This window comes from Lygodium microphyllum, chromosome 23 (assembly GCF_053477565.2).
Source record: "Lygodium microphyllum isolate KBCC chromosome 23, Lygodium_microphyllum_v1.1.10, whole genome shotgun sequence".
In the NCBI taxonomy this organism is placed as follows: domain Eukaryota; kingdom Viridiplantae; phylum Streptophyta; class Polypodiopsida; order Schizaeales; family Lygodiaceae; genus Lygodium; species Lygodium microphyllum.
In genome coordinates, this window is record NC_141157.1 from 29,784,342 (window position 1) to 29,809,611 (window position 25,270).

Below are 25,270 nucleotides of genomic sequence, written 5' to 3' on the forward strand. Positions count from 1 at the left end.
AGGAGATGGGACGCTCCCTCCTAGCCCCCTTCCCAGAGAAGGAACTAGAGGAGGCTTTCCATACACACGATGGGCAGAAATGCCCGGGGGAGGATGGCCTCTCTAAGGCCTTCTTCATTACCTACTGGGAAGTGGTGAAGGATCCCTGGTTGAGAATTCAACCCTAACGGCTTCTGATACTGCGTTGACGGCCCCATACACTCGGGAGTGGATTGTTGGCAATGGTGCCTCACGGCACATGACTCCTTCAGTAGCAAGTATTGCTCATTTGTGGCCTTCGCATGGCTAAATTCTCATTGGTAATAGTTCGTCTATTTCTATTCAGGGACAGGGTGACATGCATCTTATTCAAGATGGGCGAGATGGTGACCACATATCTGAGGTGCTTTATATGCCAGCCTTGGGATACCATCTACTTTTGGTACACAAGATATGTGCCATCGGTGTTTTGATCGAATTTGATGTGGATTCTTTTCAGATTCTTGATCATAGATCGAGACAAGTCCTTTCTGCAGGTTATGAGGAGAATGGAGTCTATAAGTTGTGGTCTAATGGAGTCTATAAGTTGCGGTCTTCTTCTGCTCTTTGACTTCTCTTCTTACCTCACAAACTCAGTCTGAGCTTCAGCATGCTCGATTTGGCCACCTCAACTATGATTACCTTCGGAAGACATCAAAGGGACACCTTGTTTGAGGTTTGCTAGATATTGCGGTCAGTTAGCAACCTTGTGTATCCTGCATCCGCAAGAAGCAGACTCGTGACGTTGTTCCTAGCAAGGCTTTGAGGCGGTCTTCAACACCCTTGGAGCTTGTTTCTACCGATCTTTGTGGACCGATGAGAACGGAGTCCCTTCGCAAAAGCTTGTATTTCATGCTAATTGTGGATGATTACAGCAGGATGACATGGGGTTATTTCTTGAAGCTGAAGTCAGAGGCTTTCTCGAACTTTAAGGATTGGTTGCTCTTTGAGGAGAACTGATCGAGCTGGAAACTAAAGATCTTACAATCGGATAAGGGCAATAAAAATCGGATAAGGAGTTTACTAATACAAGCACCCCTCAGGAGAATAGCATATTGGAGCAAAAGAATTGCAGTGTGATCGAGATGGCTCGTACCATGATGGAGCATCGTCAAACACCTCAGTGTCTATGGGCTAAGGCTATGGCTACTGCAATTCACATCCTTAATCAATCCCCTACTTCCGCCGTTGTTGGTATGACCCCTTAAGAGGCGTACTTTGGGTCTAAGCTAAATGTTTCTTATTTCAGGGTTTTTGGGTGTGATGCCTATATTTACTTCTTGAAAACACAGTGTGACAAATTTGAAGCGGCTTCCAAAAGATAGATGTTTGTGGGCTATAGCTCACAGTTTCAAGGCTACCAATTGTATGATCCCGTTAAGCAAGATGTCTACACGAGCCATGATGTTCGGTTCGTGGAAGTTCCAACCTTAGAAGGGGGTGAGAAACACCCTATTCTTGGAGATCCCGATGATAGTTGGGCACAAGCGACTATTACTCTAGACCCTGTACCTCTTGAGGACTCTTCTTTCAATGAGAAGCTTAGTTCTCAGTCACCAGACTCACCGATTGCACCCCAATCGTTGGTGGACCTTCCAGAAACTTCAACAAATGGAGAGTGACGAGGCAAGATCCAACCTCCTCCTCGTTGGGCTCATGACACTCTTCGTGATGTAGGGATTGAGGGGGTCCCTGAGGAGTGGCAACCACAAGATGGCCCGCGGCGTTCTCAGAGGAACCAAGCACACCACATGGAGCTTGCTTATACTAATTACTATTTAATGACTCCTGTCATGCAGGATCGGGAGTCCACCTCCGTGAAGGAGGCTTTAGAGCATGATCATTGGCAGAAAGCAATGGAGTAGGAGCAGGAGCTGGAGCTGATTGAGCGGAATGACACTTGGTATCTTATGCCGAAACCTCCTCATAAAAAGATCATTGAAGTCAAATGGGTCTTCAAGTCCCAGTACCGTAGTGATGGCACGTTGGACAAACACAAGGCCCACCTTGTTGCTAAAGGTTTTGCACAGCACCCAAGCATTGATTTCCATGATACTTTTGCACCTACAGCTCGGATGGCTACCATTCGCACCATTCTTGCCTTAGCTAGCCATAGGAGATGGCCGGTCTATTAGCTGGATGCAAAGTCTGCCTTCTTAAATGGGGAGTTGAAGGAGGAGATCTATGTTGAGCAGCCTCTAGGCTTCGATTCTTCTGATGGTAAGGTGTGCAAGTTGAGGAAGGCACTTTATGGCCTTAAGCAGGCTCCCCGTGCTTGAAATGAGAAGATTGACTCATTTCTCCAAGAGAAATTGGGGTATCGGCGTTCCAAAGCCAACCCCCAACTTTATTTTCACACCTCAAGTGGAGGTCATGTGTTGTTTGTCCTTTATGTAGACAACTTAATTGTGATAGGTGACCATACTCAAATGGTCGAGCAGACAAAGGCAGCACTTCATAAGAAGTTTGAGATGACGGATATGGGACTTCTTCACTTCTTTCCTGGTCATAAGATCTATCAGACTCAAGGGGGATCTTTATTTACCAGCAGCCGTATGTACAAGAGCTCTTGACTATGTGTGAGATCGAGGGATGCAAGTCTCTTTCAACTCCTATGGACCTGAATTGGAAGGCTATAGCTCATTCCAATTCTTCTTTGGCGAATGCTACCCGTTATAGGTAGTTGGTTGGCTACTTGCTCTGGCTTCTCAATACTAATGTTGCCTTATGCTCTGTTATAGGTGTGCTGCTAGTTGGGCTCATGAGTGAACCCAGGATGGTGCATTGGCAGACTACTCAAAGGATTTTGCAGTTCCTACGGGGGACTCTTGATCTTGGGATCTATTATCCAACAGGTACAGGGGCTACAGACTTGGTCCTTACCAGATGCAGTAATTCAAATTGGGCCAGCGATGTGGATCATCGACAGTCCACGATAGGTTATTGTTTTATCTTAGGTGCTAGTCCTATTTCATGGAGCAGCAAGAAGCAACCCACAATTGCCCTATATTCGACTAAGGCAAAGAATGGGACGGCGTCTTCTACTACATGTGAGACAGTGTGGCTTCGCAGGCTCTCCAAGTGTGACGATACTCCCGTGGAGCCGTCATGGGGTAGGCAAGACCCACCCCGTGGAACCCGCCTCATGAGGGATCACCCTCTAATCAGCGTCTTCACAGTGTTGCGGAAGCGTATCGCACCCCGACATGGAACGTTGAAGCGTAACACGTAATGGGCAACGGAAGGTAACACGTAACGGGGCTAGGTAACGCGAGACGGTATCATGGTAACATGGCACGAGGAAACAACAAGCTACAAGGGTCTAAAAACGAAGGGCCCCTCTTGAGGGTCCGAGTGTATTGCAAGGCGCGAATGTGCAACAATGTGCAAGGCACAAGGTTTGCTGGCACGGGATGGCGCAATATCAACCTGCACTCCACCACGACGCGACACCGCTGGTGAGGTACGGGCTCATGGAGCTCACATCCCTCATACACACATCCCCTCGGTAAAACTCAATGTCCTCATCGAGTTGTCAAAAACCCGTAGGTTTGTTCAAGGGGTTGATAATAGAGGCACACAAACTTCGGGGGTCTTAACACGCCTCCCTATCAAGGTGGTCAGTGTCTATCCCGCTAGACTCTCAGACTTAACCAAAAGTTCGGGGGTCTTTACCGACTCGCTATCAAGCCGGTCAGGGTCTACCCGCTAGGTGCCATGCCCACTGACTCGATTACAAGTGCAGAACATGGTCTTTCGGACTCAACATAAGGTTAACCACCCACTGACTCGATTACAAGTGTGGAGCGCCCCTTGGGACACAGACTAGGACGAAACCTTTTATTTTTGTGCACTTCAATCCATCCACCTGACCAACTTACAAACACAGAGTGGAGGTAACCCTGTTGGGTCCTGGCAGTATGAGTGCGCAGACCATGCCAGCGGACTTGAGTCAAGACTGGGTGCTCAACTGGGAGCATGCCATGCCATGAAAGCGAGGACCCAAGAGTTGGCGCCCTGCAGAGTGTGGCCCTGATTGGCCTGATCTGTCAGTCCACGCATCAAATAGGAGAAAGCATTTGCCCACGCTGGAGTGGACGCATCTCTCCATTTGCATGAGGCAGCATTCGACCACCCAAGAGTGACTGCATACCTCAGCTTGCGCGAGGTGCACTTGGAAGCCGCACCTCCTCTTGAAGAAAGTTGGGTGTCGTATGCCCGAGGTTGATGAGGAAACCGCCGTCTTGCGAAGGTGGTACTTCTCCTTACACGTAAAGCGTGAATGGAAAGGGGGTTGGCCGTTCTTTTATACTCGTGGCTACGCGAGTTTTCCACTGCTTTCTGGCAGCTTGAACCACAGCCTTTCGTTTATACTCCTGGCGAAAGGTGTTCTTCATCCTTCGGATCTTCATTCTTTTCTGGTGCGATGAGTGCACAGGATAAGTGGCCTTTCGTTTATCCTCCCGGCACAAGGAGCTTGCTAGATAATCATCATATGCATGGCACAAGCCCATTCCTTTATTCTCCCGCGGCAAGGAGTCTTCGACCGTATGAGTAACCTTGTCCCTTTTTTTATCCTCCTGGAACAAGGAGTCTTCGCAAAGATCATCGTTGGAAATGGGCGTTAGTTTATTCCCCTGGCTTAAGGAGTCTTCACAATCACCCTGCTGCTCGTCCATTCATTTATCCTCCTAGCACAAGGAGTATTCATAGGAATCATCTTGGAATGCTGCCATTCGTTGAGTATTCATAGGAATCATCTTGGAATGCTGCCATTCGTTTATCCTCCTGGCTCCAAGAGTCTTCCGATACTAGATCCGATCCGTAGGTCTCATTGGTTTCAGCACAGTCTTCTATCAACACTCCATCAAACATACAACTAGGCCCAACGGCCTCTGGTAAGCATAGTGTGGCTTCGAAAGCTCTTAGAGGAGCTTGGTTGCTCGCAGAGAGGTCCTACTATTCTTTAGTGTGACAACGAGATTTGCATTGCCTTGGCCAAAAATCTTGTGTTTCATGCTTGGACGAAGCATATTGAGATCTAGTACCATTTCATTCAGGAGAAGATTCTAGATGAGACTATTTCCCTAGTCTATTGCAAGACAGAAGACAATCTTGCAAACTTGTTTACAAAGGCGCTTCCTCAGCCTTTACTTCGGCAACACTCCAGATCCCTTAGCCTTCTGTCGTGTCTAGGATCTAAGAGGGGGAGTTAGAGCTTGACATTCCCTACACAGGCAGGTACAGTAGGTGCAGTAGACAGTCCACGTGGCAGGAGCGCAAGAGCATCGTCAGCAAGACACATGGCAGGGGTAGGTCGGATAGTTGGTTGAACAGTTTTTCTATCCAATCGGCTGCATTTAATGCAGTCGACCTATATTTTCTGGCGCATTATTTCTGGCCTATTTATTGGCCTTGGTCTTCACATGCCTTGACACTTGTGCTCTCAGTTTTCAGGCTGCAGACCGTGGAGACTGCCCTCAAGGTCCTTGGAGAGTGAGATCTTCGGGGTGGAGACATATGCAAACATTCTCTCAGCACCCGTGTATATATCTGCATCCTTATACATCATTCTTTACTACAAATTTTCTATGTTTCACTGTCTCATTCTCTCTCTCTCTCAGCACTTTTATTTTGGATAGCTGGACCTCATCAATTGTATCACAGTTTGTCTCATTCGTGTCTTTGGTCGCTTGGCATATGCTTTGGTGCCACAACCATAAAGACATAAACTAGAAGACAAGGTTGTCAATCGCATTTTTATTGGTTATAGTGTAGAAAGTAAAGGGTATTGCTTGTACCAACCCTCCACCAACAAGATTTTTGTTAGTAGAGAAGTGATATTCGTTGAACATACTGGTCAGCCCTTCATGAACTGCAAAAATCAGCCCAATGTGGGACCTGTGGACATGTTTGACAATTTGTTGCCTTTATTTCAACAAAGTGTACCTAATTTTGGTCAATTTCAACAACCTATTGAGGGTTTGCAGCAACAAACACATGCTGAACAACAGCCTGATTTTCAGCCCATTGATCAAGGCATTGCTGATTATGAACTAGCTGATCATGGGGCTACTATTCACGAAGCTAAACCAGCCCCTAGATGGCTGTTAGATACATTACTGGACAGCAAACAGCCTGTTTCTCTTCTTTGTAGAACTAGAGCAGCCACTCGCCATGCACAAGGTAACTTGGTTGCACAGGCACTTGTAGCTACTGCATGTAATGAAGAACTTGTTTCTCCACATGATGATACAAAATGAACATTGGATGTCAGCTATGCAATCAGAGTTAAACTCTATTGATAAAAATGGCACATAGGAGTTATGTGACTTGCCTGTTGGCAAGCATGCTAGGCACTAAGTGGGTTTACAAATTAAAACGTAAATCTAATCGTAGCATTAATCACTACAACACACGTCTTGTTGCCAAAGGGTATGCCCAACAACATGAGATTGACTATGATGAGACGTTTATACCCACTTCACGTATGACCACCATTCAGAGTGTCATTGCTTTGGTTGCCCATTATGATTGGCATGTGCATCAATTGGATGTAAAGACCGCTTTTCTAAATGGTGATCTTCATGAGAAGGTTTATGTCACTCAACCTCCTCGCTTTGTTCAAAAAGGGTCAAAAAGCAAAGTATGCCATTTGCATAAGTCTCTCTATGGTTTAAAGCAGGCACCTAGGGCATGGTACGAGAAGATACATGCATACTTGATTGCTCTTGGCTTCAGTAATTCACACACTGAAAGAACAGTTTATATCCGCAAAGATGGAAAGAGTCTCTTGATTCTCATTCTTTATGTGGATGACATGTTGTTGACTCGACCTTATGAGACATATTTCAGCCTTAAAAGCTGAATTGCAGTTTGCATTTGATGTGATAGATCTTGGCCACTTGCACTACTATCTTGGCATACAATTTACTGTCATTGAGGGGGGCATTATTTTGCAGTAGTCTAAGTATATTGGGCAGCTCCTTGAGGGTTTTCAGATGCAAGACTACAAGCCTATCTCTACTCCCATTGAGACAGGGGATAGGTTTACGCTTGAGGATGCACGAGAACCTTTTGATGCTTCTCTTTATCAACAAGTTGTTGGCTCTTTATTGTATTTGTATAATACATAGCCAGATATTCAGTTTGGAGTAACAGGGAGGAGAGAGATCTCGTACAGACGAGCTAGGTGACCTCCGGTCGTCACGTGAACTAGCACGAAAATCTCTTCGTCTCTCAAAGGAAGGAACAAAGACCTCATCCTCTAAGTCAACAAAGAACTGGTGATAAGACATCTTCATATATATCTGCAAAACACCCACAAAAAGTTGCGTTTGGCTATGGACAGCCCCAAGACATGAGATATCGACTACACGTTACAGAGATCTCGATGTAGAAAGTCTGCCTGAGGGAGAAAATACTGTCGACTGCTCACAAAGAATGCAGAAGCACCAAAACGCTGATGTGAATGTTGTCGCTTGCTCCTAAAAGGTTGCATTTGACTGCAGAAGGTAGTCACCTGGCCAACAGACAATCGCCTCCACCCAGTAGCCTCCAGATGATGACACCTAAGCACCAGATGTAGTTGTCAGCTATTAGGAGCTTGCATTTTCAGCAAACGCAGAGACAATCTGCAAGAGAATAAGAAAAGAAACCTATACTGAACAAGGAACAAATGCTGAATACAAAAGGAGTACTGATCAGTCCCTGCACGCAGCCCCATAGCATCAATGAGGGCACCAGATCAGGCTGATGATGACAGTAGCACCAAAGACGAAGGAAAATGACGGAGTCAGAGTGTGCACCTACCAAGGAAGGAGGGAAGATGATAATCTAACTGACTACCAAGTGGGAAATGGCTATAAATAGCCAAAAATCCCAAAAACTGGCTGACCTGAAATTTGGGGCTAAAAATATGGCCGACCAGCATTTAAAGCTGGTAAAAATGCCAGAAATGCTCAAAAAAATCCCGGAAAGGATGGACAATGTCCGTTAGGTGACAAGCTGAAGAATGCAAAAACTGTCCCAGGAAATGCACCTAAAATCCCGACTGGAGAAGAAAATGCATTGAAATGCAATAAACTTAGTGCTCTAGAATGAGCTACCTCCTCCCTCAAAACAAGTGATAAGACAGGTCAGAGCTCCTAAAGTCCTCATCTCACTCAAACTAAGGCTCGCAGGCTGGAGATGACAAGGCATGGCAAACATGACTGCTAACACAACCCCGGTACTACACATTGGCAAGCAGTTATCTTAAAGGCACTTAAACATTGGGCCTTTTTTTATCCCAAAGGAACTTGTTATGCCCCTGAATATCCGGACGGGTGCTAGTGGCATTGATCACGGTGGTTACGAAGCGACTTAGTGTGAATGCACTAAGGAGACTTCTAGGTTAGGGCAATGGAGTCCTATAAAGAGGACTCAAGGCCCTATTGTGCACATTCATTGTGTGATCACTACTCTTGGACTCTTGGCCCATTGGCCAACCCATCCGTACACCAAGATGGTGTGGGCTGGTGGCATGGGACACCAACCCTTGGGATGTGGTCGTGGCCCGAAGTGTTGCTAGCCCCCAGACTTAGGGATGAGCTTCAAACAATTTTCATTGACTATAATTTAATATTTCATGTTAATGCTAGCATTGGTTTCAATGTTAGTGCGACATTGAATATTATTGTCATTTTAGCCTTTGATGTTTATGATGATGCTACCATTGATTTTAATGATTATGATTATGTTGCCATTAATCTTAGTATTAACTTTATTGTCAATGTGGGATTTAGGTGCAAGGAGAAAGAAGCATTCAGAATCAGATGGGGTGAGAGAAAGTCTAATTTTTGTAGGAGAGGAAGTTGGAACTAAGAGAAGATGTTGTCCTTTGTCAAGAGAAAATTCTCCTGAATTCTCCTATCCACCCTAATGCAAGTGATGAGGGAGGTAAGATAGTGTTGGATAAGCAAGGAGAGAGCAAGAGGAACAAATATTGAAACGACACGAGAGAGCTAGAGCAGGTAAAGTGCTCTCTTTGACCACTGGGGAGCGAGGTGGGGATGGGGGGTCATGAGGAGTCGGATGTCCTAGCTGCAGCCTACGATAGTGGTGGTAGGCAGGACGATTAACCGTGCACAAACAATGATGAGGTTGACTGGCAAGGGGCCTTATTTTTTTCCACATGTACTAGGCAGAAGGAGTCAATCCCTTCCAAGAGGGACATGGAGGACAATCCATTCTTTTGACCCATGAGGTCAAAATTTCTTCCGCCACGTATCACTTCTTTTTTTGAAAGAAAGAAGGCGATTAAAGTCTCTAATCTTTCACTTTTTAAAAAGAACATCTCGATAATACAACTCATTTGTTGCTTGACCAAGACTACCTCATGCTTGCCACAAAAAAAAGGACTTTAATTTTGCATTAAATGCAAATTGTTTTTGCTTCTTCTACTCTTCTCTCTTGCACTCCTTGAACTCTAAATAAACTCTTCTCTCACTCTCTCTCAAAACCTCTCCTTTTGTCGATATCATATCTTATCATGGTGTATCTCCCTTTGATGCACCCATTCCTGTAGAATGTCAACACATGGAGGATGCCCATTCCGCTTTTCCTGAGCTCGAACACACGTACGGGCAGCATCCAAAGCTTCCTCTTCTTTTAAGTCCAAAGGAGATTCGTCCATTGTGGCCATTCTCCAAGCTTAAGTGAAGGAAATATAATGGCAGTCAGGTGAATTGCACAGTCCCCATTTTCCATTTGTGCCCGCAGCCACGAGAACGTTGCCTCTTCAATTCCAACCTAATTCCTTTAAAGGGGAGAAGAAGAAATGTGATGAGACGAACATCAACTCATGGTGGCTGGCCAAATCAACGGTGTATTTTGATTTGTATCAATTCGATGACGCTCAACACATCAGGCAAATACAAACCATGTTACAAGGGAAGGCGTATGCTTGGTGGGCAAGCTTATACCCTGAGCCGCCGACTTGAGCTAATTTTCAATCCATTTTTTAAAAATGTTTCGTGACCAATGATCAGGTTCGCATCGAGTAAATACAAATCATGTTACAAGGGAAGGTGTACGCTTGGTGGGCGGGCATACACCCTACATTTTCAATAAACACTTGTAATTCGTAACCTCTACTTTCCGCTTTTGAGCACCCAAGACCCACACCTATATATTAGAGGTCTCCCTCTTCATTTGAAACAAGCTCTCATGCTAAAAATTCCGATGCGTGCTTTGTACTCTCCTCTCTCTCTCTCTCCCTCATCCAAGAAATACTTTCTATTTAGCTTGATCTAATCCAAGCGCTAAAGAAGAGAATCAACTTGCTGCTCGGAGATTGCAAAAATAAAGGTTTCAAAACCCTAATTTTCAGAATTGCAAAAATTAGATTTCAAAACCCTAATTTTCAAAATTGCAACAAATCAGCTTTTTTGTATATGGTTTAGGCACTTGGTGCCCGTGATTTTGTTTCAATAAATTCCTAAGGGCCCGATTCCCCTCTCAATGTAGTGTTGGCTTCTCTCTCTCTCTCCTAATTTTCATCGAAATAAATAATCAAGTTGCTTAAGTTCAAAGTATTGTCATTCTCACGTTCTTCCCCGTACTTACAACAATTATCCATTTGAGGTTGTGGAAGGTGGCAAGAAAGTGCCCCCTATTTTGCACACCAAGAACAAGATCTTTGAGGCTAATCAATATGTAGAAAACATGGATGCAACCTATGCGAAGGTTAAGTATGCTCTTCAGAGGTCTCAAGAGAATCAAAAGAAGACAGTTGATCACCATAGATGTGCTTTGCATTTTGCAAAGGGCGGTTGGGTGTTGCCACGTTTTGAAAACGAAAGGCTAAAAAAGATAAAAGGTAGAGAGAGATTATATCCCAAGCTATAATGGGCCTTTCCAAGTATTGGAGGGGATCAACGAGGTTGCTTATAGGCTGAAATTGCCTCCACAATGGCAAATACAATCTGCTGAAATTCAGCCAAAGGTTGAGGAGCTAGATAAGATATGGGTACCTTAGCACATCTTGACACATAAAGAGAGAGATTAGAGATAAAGTTTACAAAAATTATTCACCAATGGATGCTAAGTGGATGGAAGAGGATTACTTAGCAAACCATCCTCGATTGTTGTAGCTTTACCTCGAGGCTTTTCAATTAGAGCCAACTTTGGATCAAGCTCAATCAAGTTCAACAAAGCAAGGATCCAGAGCATTGCCTGATGGTCAAGGGGGAGGAAGCATTTCCACTCCCCCAATGATGGACAACCCTCATGTATAGTGGATCTTAGATGTATTCAGGATACATCCAAGGTACTGTGCTGACAGTATGGCTACAATGAGGTCACTATTCAATGTACTAGTCACTGCAGTTTGATATGCAAATTGGTTCACTTTTCAACACAGCTCTAAAAACTATACATTTTCATCAATATGTATTAGTGTATGATTATTAATTGCTGGTTTTCAATGTATAATCATCAATTGTCAATGGTATTCAGCTGGTTTTATGGACAGCAATGTGTTTTATGAATGCCATTGATAGTTCAAACATGGTTTATGCTCAATTTAAGCTTTGCTATGGTTGTTTGGCTAGAACAATTGAGATATGCTAATGAGAGATGCATTCTATGGGGTTTTTGGCAAAATTTTTGGATTCTTTGTGAGCCTATTATCATGGTTACGCTGGCTGGATATTTTCAGTAAGTGTTTGGCATTAGCATGGTTAATCAGCAATGGCTAATGTTGTTTTGATTATGATGTCTTTCGGGAAACTCCAGTGCTTTTTCTTTTGGCTTTGACACACTGCAATGCAATTGAGGACGATTGCAAGGTTTTCAAGGGTTGAGAGGGTCATTCCAACGTTGTGCAAGCTGAGAGAGAGAGAGAGAGAGAGAGAGAGGGGGGGGGAGGAGGAGGAGGCTGTCATTGATGTTGCAACAATTGACAAGCCATTTCCAGCTAGCAAGAGACCCTTTAGGAGCTAACGACCTACCTAGAAGAGGCTACAACAATATGCGATAGCCTTAGAAGGCTGCTTGGCAACAAGCGGCAGCATTTTGGGCTGTAAACACTCAGTCCATTATCCTTTTATTGTTTCCTACACAAACACTCATGGTTGCAGGGGCTCGGGAAATGAAAATGTCTACCCTAGGAGTCATGTGGTAGGTAGCTCCATTGTCCACAGCCAAACACGTGCTGAGGTGCTTGGTTGTAACGAGTGGGCCTCTACAGGCACCTCATCAAGAGACAACTCACAAATGTGAACAAGACTCACATCTAATGTCTCTAAGGAGACAATGTGGGCCTTTGCAAACCTATCAAACAAACCCTCTGGAGTTGAATAGTTCACCGACTGGATGACTACTAACCAGTGGCAGTGTGGGTTTGGCCTCACCCCTACCCCTACTAGGGGTTGCCACCACCCTGCTTCTCCTGCTAGGGGTTACCAAACTGGCGTGCGAGGGTCTGATTCTTGGATTTTGACTATGTGCCTGTTGCCTTGGATTGACACTCGTCGTCATAATGACCCACCTTTTGACAAGTCACAATGTTGACAATACCTATTCTTCTTAGGGACATTCTGCTATCCAAGTTTAAGAGAAGATTGAGGGATTCCTTTGGATTCACTAGTCATGTTTTGATTTTGATTTTGATTTGAGGATTGTTTGCCCTTGCCCTATTGCCCCTCTGAGAAGATGCAACTAGAGCCCCCTATATCGAAATGTATTATGAAATTGATCGAACAATCGTACGTAACACAACAACAAACACTCAAGCTCATAGAATGTGAGCACTTGAGGTTATGAAATCACCTTCAATACAAAATTTTAAAAAAAAATTGGCAACTTGTTAAGGAATAGGATAACATGATCGCCAAAGAACTTAGGAGCCCCAATGGTTGAGAACTCAGCGTGGAGACGCCGATACTCAGCCAACTTGACTTTCAAGTCATCCTTGTCTGTGATTTTGAAGTTTTGGAGCTCATGATCCAAACTGATTCGACAGGTCCTATCCCGAGCTGGATAGCGGTCAGTCAAGTGTGCCCAACGCTCAGATGCTCTAGAATCGAGGCAGAGATTATGAGCTGTAGAGTATGTTGTACTCCGAACGGATCCCAAATCGCAACAAGGCAATGTCCAAGTGTCGAACACCAATAAACACAGCCAAGGAAGGCTGGATTTAATGCATAGGACACTCCAGGAGAGAGAAAGACTAAAAACGCACGTACCTGAGAAGAGAAAAAACGGGTGACTGTGTAAAATAAGTAAATGCAAGCTTATTGTGCTAGGCGACAAGTGAAAACCGATGGCGATAGTGCAAATGCTGATAGTGACACTTGAAGGAGAGAGATTGACTGCAAATGCAAGAAGGATGATGGTGGCGACTGGATGCAGATGGTGGCAACTGGCCTTAGCAGCAACAAAAGCAAATTCCCTACTGTTAGCGACAACTCCAGGAGATAGGCGACAAGTATAGAGGTTGAAAACAAATGCCAAAGAATAGCAAACTGCGATGCAAGGCTCTGACCGCGATGTCCTTTGCGAATACGGTGTGGACAGGAGAGATACAACTCTTGAAACCTACAAAAACGAGATTAGGGAGAGTGGTGGACTGCATGTCCGTTTATAGAAAGTCTGGGCACCCAAATTAGGATTTTGCAAGTGGGACACAGTAACTCTCTAGAATCGTGTTTCTTTTAAAATAAGAAGGTTTCTTCATTAATTAAGCATGTTTTGGGGATGTTTAAGTTAGACTAATGCATTTTTAGCTCAACAATACCATCAATCATGGGCAGGCAGGAGATGCCACATGGCAGGTCTAACATATTATCACAACAAGTTTCCCACACATGTGAGCAATCAGACCACCCACGATCAATCAGCAGCATTTGCCACATATGATGGTCAACAAACAATGCATTTATGATGGCAGTTGACACTTTTATCATAGCAATCAGCTGTTTTTTTTCATCACACGTATGCAATCAGTTGTATTTAATGTAGCCGACCTGCACTTTATGACATTGCTTCAACCTATTTATACCTGGTCCCCCAGCCCACCCTTTAGCATATCAGATCGTAGATCTTCACACTCAGCATATCTCTGAGATTGGTGGAGACTTCGAGATTCATAGCAATGTGAGACCCTCGAGGTGGAGATATGCACAAACATAAGCACTACGCCCATGTACATATTTACTTCCCTTATTCAGCATTCCTTCATTGCAGATCTTTTGTGTTCTTCTATCTCTTTCTCTCTCTCTCTCATCTCCATTGTAACATTAATAAGGTAATTTATGGGAGACTGGCGCGAGGGATGACCGTCCGAGGGCCTTGGGCACCCCAACAGGGTCAAGGGGAGCCTAGAGGGTAAGAGAGTCTAAGAATAGTAGGACTCACCTGAAGCGGACGGCTGGCAGAGAAAACGGGGAGAGAGAAGCCAGCACTCATCTAGACGAGGTTGGGAGGTGAAAGAAAAAAATCACTCGTGCCATTTCATACACGACATACTTCATACTTGACGATCGTTAGGAGTTTAGCTACTACTCGTCAAACACACTATACTGATATCAGAGCCGTTGGATCCTCACGAAGAGCCGCCGGGTCCTCAGGAAGAGCCGTCGGGACACGTTAGTCGTCATTTTTTTTGTGTGTTAACAAAGGCGACCACGACGGACGGGGCCAAAACGGATTACGTTATCGTCAACATTCCTGCGGGCAATTACGATGGGACTAAGTCCCGTTTTAATCTTTAATATTTAATCTTTTTGATTCACAGCCTGTGTTCCCACGTGACCTGACAAGGGGTGATTAATTACACCCATACCCAGCGCTCCTGCCGATAGGCCATGTTCCCAGCTGCCTCGTTCTTCCCGCCATCTCTACTTTACAGAGATCATTGACTTCTGTTTTATTGTAATCAGGAAAGTACCCCAACTTTGTACACAAATTTCTTATATTTGCTTTCCAATTCCAGTGTATTAATGGAGGGGAAAGGAAGAGAGGGGGTAATCGAGGGCTCTAGTTCTGGGGACCACCCTATGGTAGATCCCCATGAAACGAAGATACAAGAAAAACAATGGGAATAATTTTTTGCCACACGAGAACAATTTGATGATCTAACTGCTCGTGTGCAAGCACAAGGGATTCAAATGGAATTTCTAACTCAAACACTCACCGAAATAAAATCTCAATTAACCTTATTACTAGAAAGAGATAAAAATAAGCTAGAAACCTCGGATATTCCATCTTCATCGAAAGATTTAGATGTGACTATGCAAGATTCTAGGGAAACCCACCAAAAGCTGAGGGATAACCCAGTGTTAAAATATATGAAACCCCCTCAGTTTCACAGGGAGAAAAAAGGCAGAAATAAAGACACTATCTTTAATTTTCTCCAAAAATGGGAGGATTTACACAAACTTAAAAATACTCCACCACATCTCCAAGCGCTGGAGGCCAGTTTAACTTTGGGACCAAAGGCATATAAATGGTAGCAAACTTTAAAGGAGGCAAATAAAATACTTGAAACTTGGGCTCAATTTGAATCGGTCTTTTTGAAAGAATTCCTTCCTGAAAATGAAATGGAAAGAAATTGGGAAGATTGGGATTATGTCAGACAAAAGGGAAGACCCCTGCTGACATATCTGGAGGAATATCGTGAGATAATCCTCAAATTGGAAGGAATAGATGAATTTCAAAGACAAGAGGATTCATTAGGGGACTAGATAAGGCCTGTAAAAAGGAAGTGAAAAGGAGTTCACCTAGTGAAGAGGCAATTAAATTTGCATTAATCAATGAAGATAGTACCCGTCCAGGTACACTCACTAGTCTACGGAGCCCAAGACTAAGAAATTGGAAACCTCAAAATTTGTAGGCAAATTTAAAAAGAAAATGCCATTTTTTAAGAGCAAGAAACAACCCTTTGAAAAGAAACAATATGTAAGGCCAAAGTTAAGTCAAGATGACTTTGATAAGGCCAAAAAAGAAAGGTTGTATTTCAATTGCCTATCCCCTAACCATCCTGCCTGGAATTGCCCTCAAAGGAAAAAGGGGGAAGATAAAGGAAAGGATAAGAACAAGGGCAAGGGAAAAGAAAAACAAATCCATGTAGTGCAGACCCTGGAATTAAAGAGGCATGAAAGGTATAAATCTTTAGAGGTCTTGCACAAGGATGTACAACACAGGCATTGTATGCCAACTTCTATGTGGCAGCCTACTTTTGGGCCACATGATTTAGTTAGAGTGCATGGATTGATAGCTGGAAAGAGGGTTAGAGTCATGATTGATGACTCTGCTACCCACAATTTCATAAATTATGCACTTGTCAAAAAATTGAAACTCCCCCAACAAAAGAGTGGGCATCAATATGTTGTTCGTATGATGCAAGGTCAGGATAATAAAATATGGGATACAATGGTATCCAATTTGGAAATTGAGATCCAAGAATATAAAGATAAACTCAATTTCCAACTTATTGATATGGAAAGAGTCAATATTGCTTTAGGAAGGGAGTGGCTATGGGGATTGGAACCATCCTTAAAACGTAGTTATCATCATAATACACTGGAATTTGAAAGGGATGGTAAGACTTTTGTGATTCAAGGTGAACATGAAGTATCTGATAACCCTTTGTTGTGTTCCACTGAAGTTCAAAAGCTGATAAAGAAGGAAGCTTGTGAAGTATATATGTTATGGTCTCTTCCTGTACAAAACACTTTTACTTTCTATAATATTAAGCAACAATTTTCTTATGTTTGTGAGTTGAATGTAAGTAATGAATTAAGTGGTTTGTTAGATGAATTTAAAGATGTGTTTTCTTCTGATTTACCAAGTGGCCTTCCACTAGATAGGGGTGATATAAATCGCCCAATTGACACAAATAGGGATACACATCCTATTTCTAAACCACCTTATAAGTTAAGTGAAACACAGCACCAAGAAGTTGAAAGACAAATTAAGGATTACCTTATTAAAGGGTTTATACAACCCAGCAATTCACCTTGGGCTTCGCCAATTTTATTGGTAAAGAAAAAAGATGGTTCTATGCGACTTTGTGCTGATTATAGAGCTCTTAATAAGATAACAGTGAAGAATAAATTTCCTATGCCCAGAATGGAAGATCTTTTTGATCAATTACAAAGGGCAAAATTCTTCACAAAGATAGACTTAAGATCAGGCTATCACCAAGTAAGAATTAAGGCACAGGATGTTCCTAAGACAGCATTTCGTACTAGATATGGGCATTATGATTTTTTAGTGATGCCTTTTGGCCTCACTAATGCACCAGCTACCTTTATGAAGCTGATGAATAGTGTGTTACGACCTTATCTAGGACACTTTGTAGTAGTCTTCTTGGATGATATCTTGATCTTTAGTAGATCAAAAGAAGAACATTTGGAACACTTACGATTAGTATTCCAATTGTTAAGGACACATTCCCTTTATGCGAAGAAAACTAAATGTGAATTCTTCGCACAAGAGGTCAAATATTTAGGGCATATTATCTCGAAATAGGGAATCAAGATGAATCCAGAAAAAGTAAGGGCAATTATTGAATGGCCATCTCCAAGGAACCTGGAAGAGCTGCAGATCTTCCTAGGATTATCTGGATTTTATCGTAGATTCATTCGAGATTATGCCAAAATAGTTGTTCCAATGACAGACCAACTTAAAGGGAAAGGGAAGAACTTTAATTGGGAAACAGACCACAATGAAAGTTTTCAAAAACTTAAGGTAGCTATTGCTACAGCTCCAGTACTATTAATTGTGGATCCCAATAAACCATTTGTGGTTGAAGCCGATGCCAGTGATAAGGCAATAGGCGTGGTCTTATTACAAGAAGGTCGACCAGTTGCTTTTGAAAGCAAGAAATTAGACCGTGCAAAACGGAATTATTCTGTTTATGAGAGGGAGTTGTATACAATAGTACATGCAATGAAGAAATGGAGGCACTATTTGTACGGTGCCAAACTTTTGATCTTGTCGGATCATGAAAGCATTAAGTGGCTTAATGACCAACCGGATCTACAAGGGCATAAAGCTAGATGGGCCGAACTCCTTCAAGAGTTAGACTATGAGATAAGGTATAGAAAAGGAAAGTATAATATAGTGGTTGATGCACTCAGTAGAATGCCCATCATAAATGAATTGAGTTTTACTCAGTTCACTTCCGATTTGCTTGAATCCTTAAAAGGGAAATGCCAAGTTGATCCGGCATATTCCAACATATGGGAAGCAATAAAAAATGGGGATCCAAATGGAAGGGCCTCCACTGAGGAAGGAATATCTGAGGATGTTCAACAAGGAAATGGAGCATCAAGGGTTGCTCAAATGGGATTCAAGTAGAAGAATTTTACCATTGATAATGGTTATTTACTCTACAAGGGTAGGGTATGTGTCCCGAAAGATGAAGAAATAAGGTGCCAGATACTCTTTGAGTGTCATGATACCCCTAGCGCGGGACATCCAGGAGTTAATAAGACTTATAGCCTTATTAAAAGGCAGTTCTATTGACCTGGAATGAATAAGAACGTCCTTGACTATGTGGTCAAATGTAATAAATGCCAGGTTAATAAAGCTGAAAGATTGAAAATGGGAGAACTTCTATACCCATTAGAGATTTCTTCGGGAAAATGGGAGAGTATCTCCATGGACTTTATTGTTACGTTACCCAAAACACAGAGGGGGCGCGACTCTATGTGGGTGATTGTGGATAGATTAACCAAAATGGCTAGGTTTATTCCAACTTCAACTGATGTTAAAACACCAGAATTGGCTAGATTGTTCGTAGAGAACATATACCAATTGTATGGCCTTCCGGCAAATATAGTTTTTGATCGAGATAGAAAATTTGATAGTCAATTTTGGCATGTTGTATTTAGGAAGTTGGATACTAAACTTAGCATGAGTACGGCGGATCATCCACAAACTGATGGGCAAATTGAAAGGTTTAACCAAATCCTTGAAGATATGCTTAGGGCACATGTAAGTAAAAGGCAAACTAATTGGGAAGAGTATCTACTGATAGCAGAGTTTGCATATAATAGTGCCAAGCACTCTTCCACTAGATATAGTCCATTTATGTTAATGTATGGGTTTCAGCCCAGAACTCCTCATGCAGTAGGACTACATAAGGAAAAGGTTCAGGCAGCCAAGAACTTTTTGGAGGATATGAATAGTATGTTAAAATTTGCTCAAGAAAATATTCAGAAAGCTCAAAATCGAGCTAGAGCTTATGCAGATCCTCATCGAAGAGACATCTCCTTTGAAGAAGGAGAATTGGTCTATCTTAAGGTGCCTGAACAAACTAAAACCATGAAAACGGGACGATGTCCAAAGCTTTCACCCAAGTATTGTGGTCCTTTCACAATACTTAAAAGGGTGGGAGAACAGGCTTACAAGCTCCAACTACCTGCTGGTAGTAAAACACATCTAGTTTTCCATGTAAGTAAGCTAAGGAAGAAGCTGGGTGATTTGGATAATCTAATCTAAAATGATAACATTGAGAAGCTATTAGATGACCAATCTAATCCACATGAACCAGAAAGAATATTAAATCTTCGTAACAGACGAACAAGAAATACTATTTATCAAGAATATTTGGTCAAATGGAAAGATTGTTCAGAAGAAAGCTCAACATGGAAGAAAGTAAGTATCCTAAGGAAAAGGTTTCCCAATTTACAGTTGCCTTCCAAGTATCATTTTCGAGGACGAAACCGATTCTTAAGGGGAAGGAAATGTAACATTAATAAGGTAATTAATGGGAGACTAGCGCAAGGGATGACCGTCCGGGGGCCTTGGGCACCCGAACGGGGTCAAGGGGAGCCTAGAGGGTAAGAGAGTCTAAGAATAGTAGGACTCACCTGAAGCGGACGGTTGGCAGAGAAAACGGGAAGAGAGGAGCCAACTCTCATCTAGGCGAGGTTGGGAGGTGAAAGAAAAAATCACTCGTGCCATTTCATACATGCCATACTTCATACTTGACGGTCATCAAGAGTTTACCTACTACTCGTCATACACGCTATATCCATGTTCACTCTTTCTCTCAGTCTCAGTCATACGCTTTCACACCGTTGCACTCTGACAACATCTTATATTATTGGAGAATTGGTTACAATCAACACTTGATACACATGCTCCTTACACCATACACTCTTCCACCTCTTCTTTTCCTAGCTCTTACCATTTCTTTTTTTGCGACCTCTTACCGCCTCTTTTTTTCTATCTCTCTCTTATCACCTCCTCTTCCCCTAGTTATTACTTAACTATGCCTCTATGAAGGGCTTGGTTCTCTCTCTCTCTCTCTCTCTCTCTCTCTCTCTCTCTCTCTCTCTCTCTCTCTCTCTCTCTCTCTCTCTCAAATATAAATATATAAACCGAAGCCTATATGAACATATTTCTAAATTGCAATCGCTAGGGCCCATCAAATAACTCTCTTTTATATCAAACAAACTTTAGATTAAGAATTAATCATATAACTTTTTAAAAAATAAATAGTATACTTTCATACAAAATACTAATTAATTTTCCATATGAAAGAATTTTTCACACAAAAGATTAATGATTATACAGTAATTGAGGTATTATATGGTTTATGTACAAATTAGCCACTGTGGGATTTCTTGAGATAATGTGTGCCCTCATGGCCCTTCTAGATCCCCCTAATCACTTATGAGCCTACCAGCTAGGTTCTTCTCCTATCAACATTTAGATTTAGATTTCTTTTATTGTATTGTTATTTCCAAACATTTGTATCATTTTACAAACAATTATAACTCACGGTCTCATAAGTCATTTTGGCATCTTGCAAATGCTAATAAATCATTTCATTTCATACATACATACATACATACATACATACATACATACATACATATATATATATATATATATATACATATATATATATATCCCCTTCCAAATAAGAATCTCTCCCCCTCTCCCTTCTCATTCATCTTCTCTACTCACTCAAGCTCTCTGCCATCTCCACTCCCTCAAGCTCTCTTGCCACCCTCTACTCCTCCAAGCTCTCCACCCTCTCTACTCCCTCAATCTCACTCTACTCCCTCAAGCTCTCCACCCTCTCTACTCCCTTAATCTCTCCACCCTCTCTAGCCTTTCCACCCTCAAGCTTTCCTACTCTCTCTACTCTCAAGCTCTCAAGCTCTCAAACTCCCAACCTCTATCCTTAATCTCTTCCTTCTCTCTCCATACACACACAAAGGCACCCACTCTTCAGGAAGCCTTTAACTTGCATTGTGCTAAATAAAAGTGATTGAAAGAGAAGCCACATACTTCCAAATGGCAATGCAAGTATTGCCCAAAGATACAAACCTCCTCTATAACCCATCTCCTCATCCACTTCTGCAAATTGGGAGGGGAGATGCAAGGGTATTTCCAATTACATCTTCCAAAAGTATTGTTAGAAAAATACTTGCCATTGAAGTGATGCAAGAGTATCGCAAGGGTAAGTGAGGAGGTGGTGGCTCCCAATTGTGATGCCTCGAACACAAACAAAGACCCCTCTTCATCCATCCATTCTTTGTGGGGGCAGCCTCATCCATCCCATCAAGGAGAAGCCATTCGAGTGGTGCAGCAACATCAAACAAGAGGCAAGCAACTCTTGCCCAAGCAACAAGTGGCCTATCATCTCTCTTTCTTCAAAGAGTAGCAACAACAAGCAAAAATAGACATCATTAAGTGCAATCTTTCTTTTGACATTCACATATAGTGGACCAATGGAAGAAGATGGTGAAAACCATTACCACTGTCAGACCGTGTGAGGGATGGTATTGGGTGACACGCCATGACATGCATACAAAGAAGTATAATGAGGAGAGAGAGAGACAGAGAACAAGGCATGGACAAGCTCCAAAGCTTCTGAATACCGAAGAGGATTCAGGTATATTTTTTGAATTTTTAGCAGAGGAGGTTGTCTTGGGAATCAGGTCATTACCACCCTTTCAGAGAACGTACGTTGGTTTCAAAACCTCAGCTAATTTGCTACACCAATGTGTCTTCTACCTACGTTTTCTATCACAAATTCAGCTTTAGTCAAAGGAGCCTTAACCTAGTAGAGCTGGTCCCAAAATATGATGGTTTAGGAGATCGAAGATATTGAAGATCAAGTTAGCTTCAATGGATGCCACAAAGAAGCAGAAGGACAAGGTAAGATTTTAGGGGTGAAGATGATTCATATAATGCAAAACTACTTGAGTTAGCTAGGTGAGTTACCCCTAGCTTTGATGGCATGATTAACATGGATCATTTACCAAAGCGAAAATCAAGGTGGCAATGCACTAACCAAGCTGAAAGCAAGTGATATTAGTGGAGAGTGTTTGTTTCATCGAATAAACTATCTATATAGAGCATCAAGTTGAGATAAAATTGTAATTTGTAAATATTTTGTAGCCTACCACCCCTACACATGATTTTGAATTTTGTAACCTGAGGTATTTATAATCAAATATCTCAAGTACAAAAGCTAGCTTCGATGCACAAATATCCCTTGTTTTTCAAGATCTAGACTTGGGTCAAGCCATCTCATTAGTTGTGGTTGTCTAATCTTGAAATCTAGCCTAGGAAGGTTACCAGTATTATCGGTCCTCATTTGAGACAAGTGTGTCCTATCTAACTCTAGCCTATCAAAGTCTTCCAATAACTCATGGATATTAATTGTGGCTAATAGAGAATATTTTGTGGTCCACTACTCATACAAAGGATCTCATACAGCATACTCTCAACTATCAAAGATTACAAAAGCTAGTTCTCATGCACAAATCCCTATTTTCTAATATCTAAACCTTGGATCATGCTAGATTCTCAGTCATGGTTGTTTACATCAAATCTAGCCCACACTTCAAGGCATTAATACTCTTTCAGTGTAGATTGACTATGTTATTTATTGTCCTCACAAATGCAAGACATAATCCTCTCTCCAAGGACTCTTTTATAAGTGTCGAATACATGATACTAATCATCCTCATTTAAGACAAGTGTGTACTATCTTATTCCCTTACCTAGAGCTAAGTCTTCTAAATTTCAAGCTGTCCAAGTTTCAAGTCCAGCCTCATCACATAAGAATAACATTTAACATTTAGAGTGTTGTGTATGCTCATTCAAACAATTTCTATACTCACATCCAATTTTTATTTGAGGTAATTGATACCATTAAGTAATAACTAATAATGTTAGGTAAGTATACATTGCTAGGCATTATGTCTTCTTCTATCAACCTTATACGTCCTTTTGTCAAAAGCGTGATTTATTCATCGGCAGCCCTAGGGAAAACATACTAGTCTATTTGTAAGACTCAAAGATGTGATTTGGGTGAGCATAAGTATGCACATAAAGTAGGGTATGGCCCATTGTTATGAGCTACCAATGATCTATCATCAAGGCATATAGAGATTTGTATATAGCTAATGAATTTCAGATTCATACACATACTTTCTTTTAAAGGTGAAACAAGGTGAATCATATCAATGTACAATAGGTGCTATTGTCAGTGCCAACATAACACGTCAAAAACCTTGAGAACAAAGCAAGTATTTGTTGTTGATCCGTGTTATGAAGAGAAATACAATCGAAAAAAGACTGCTGTAATCATATCCCGGAAAACGCTACAAGTGTGATTGGAATGATCTCCAAAGATATTATAATTGTGAGATCTCCATGTGTGTTCACGTACACATGTATGCTCAATAGATAGCACTGCTGAGCTTCTTCTAGCTATTTATGTCTGGCAAGTGCATCTGACCATTCAGAGCAATCTTCAAAGGACTCATTGAGAGCAATCTTCAAAAGACTTTCTGATATAGAGAGACTTGCAAAGCGACATATCTACTAAGATTGTGATCTATTTTCCAATACTCCTTGTAGCTACCTATTGGCGCCTATTTCCAGTTGATTATTAAGTAAATTCTCATGTAGGCCAGGGTGTTATGCTCAAGTTCTGATTGCAAGACTCTGTGAGTGATTCAAGAATTGAGTTAGACACATGTCCATTAAAGGCATTGCAGTACCTGAGCCTTGCTCTGCAATGTGCAGCCTGATGCCATTGGCCTCCACAAATCTGAATGATAGCTCGGAAGAGACCTGGCCGGCCATCTGCGTGGAAGGCGTGGAGGAGAAGAGAGCTCCCTCCAGGCACCTTTGATATAAATCCGTTGTCGGACAGGAAAGAATGCGTCGAATGCATCGAAGAAAAAGGTTGGACGTTAGCTTTTGGAAATAGTATTTTTGCGTGACAAACTAAGAGAGACAAGGTCACCAAAAGCTTGCTTGCCAAAATTTTGACATAAGCTAGCCAAGTGAATTGTATGATAATATTGTCACCAAAAGCTTGCCAAAATTTTGACATAAGCTAACCAAGTGAATTGTATGATAATATTTTCTCGAGAAAATAATATATAGTTTTGTTAAGAGGTGGTGTTGGCTTTGCATTGCTCGTCACAGTATAAGTATAGGTGGTATTGGTCATAGTATAGGTGGTATTGGAAAAGTTATTCTGCTTCCAAATACAAGGTGCAAGTTTTCTTCATTAAGAATGAATTGGTGTACAAACATGTTTACATTTGCATCCATTCCAATACGCTTTTCCTTCTACGACACGACACGGTCCATGAAATCTCGACAATTGCGTGTTGGGGTGTTTTTGATGGCAGGAGGTACTTTGTAAGTTTGTTGGTGTTTTTGATGGTTGGAGGTACTTTGTAAGTTTGTTGGTGTTTCAATCACACGTCCGTAACTCTGTTCGGTAACCCTCCTAGCCCGGTAAGAACACGTGTGCTTTTTTGTTTTTCCTTTCTTGGGTCTCTTTTGGAAACCCCTTTCTTCTTTCCTTTTGGTAGAAGAGTCACCAAAAACAAAAAATCCAAACTTTTGTGATCAAAGTCTAATTTATCGTGAGTTTGTGACGCAGTGCGCAACAAAGTAGTGAGAGAGAAAGAGAGACAGAGAGAGAGATGCGGGAACGCGTAGGGCTGGGACTGTCTCAAGCAGTCATGGTACCTGCCTGGTCTGCATGCAGGCCAAGCAGGGTGGGGAAGCAAATCCTACGGGTGAACCTGCTGAAGCTCTGAGATCTAGTGGCGATGGAATGGAGGTAGAGTCACATGCAGCGCAAGTTAAGGAAAAAAGGATCGGATGTACAGGACATGGCACATGCGTCCACCAATGATATGGCAAAGATCAGCAGTGCCAATAAACAAATGCTCACTCCTATTGCAAAAAGAAGACCTTCAAGGTT

At 42.2% G+C, this 25,270-nt stretch overlaps 1 protein-coding gene across 2 annotated transcripts in view; it reads right to left on the reverse strand.

Annotated features, from left to right (window-relative positions):
- Window positions 1-24,270, reverse strand: part of LOC148016009 (epoxide hydrolase 3-like) — a 111,771-nt gene extending 87,501 nt beyond the window's left edge. Inside the window, exon 1 of one of the 2 annotated variants that reach the window (XM_087664210.1) lies at window positions 24,045-24,266. In XM_087664210.1, coding sequence (XP_087520336.1) covers window positions 24,045-24,129 — 85 coding nt within the window. In that variant the 5' untranslated portion in view covers window positions 24,130-24,266. Of the gene's footprint in view, window positions 1-24,044 lie in introns of both variants that reach the window. The other variant, XM_087664211.1, reaches the window with a different exon arrangement.
- Between the last annotated feature and the right edge of the window lie 1,000 nt (window positions 24,271-25,270).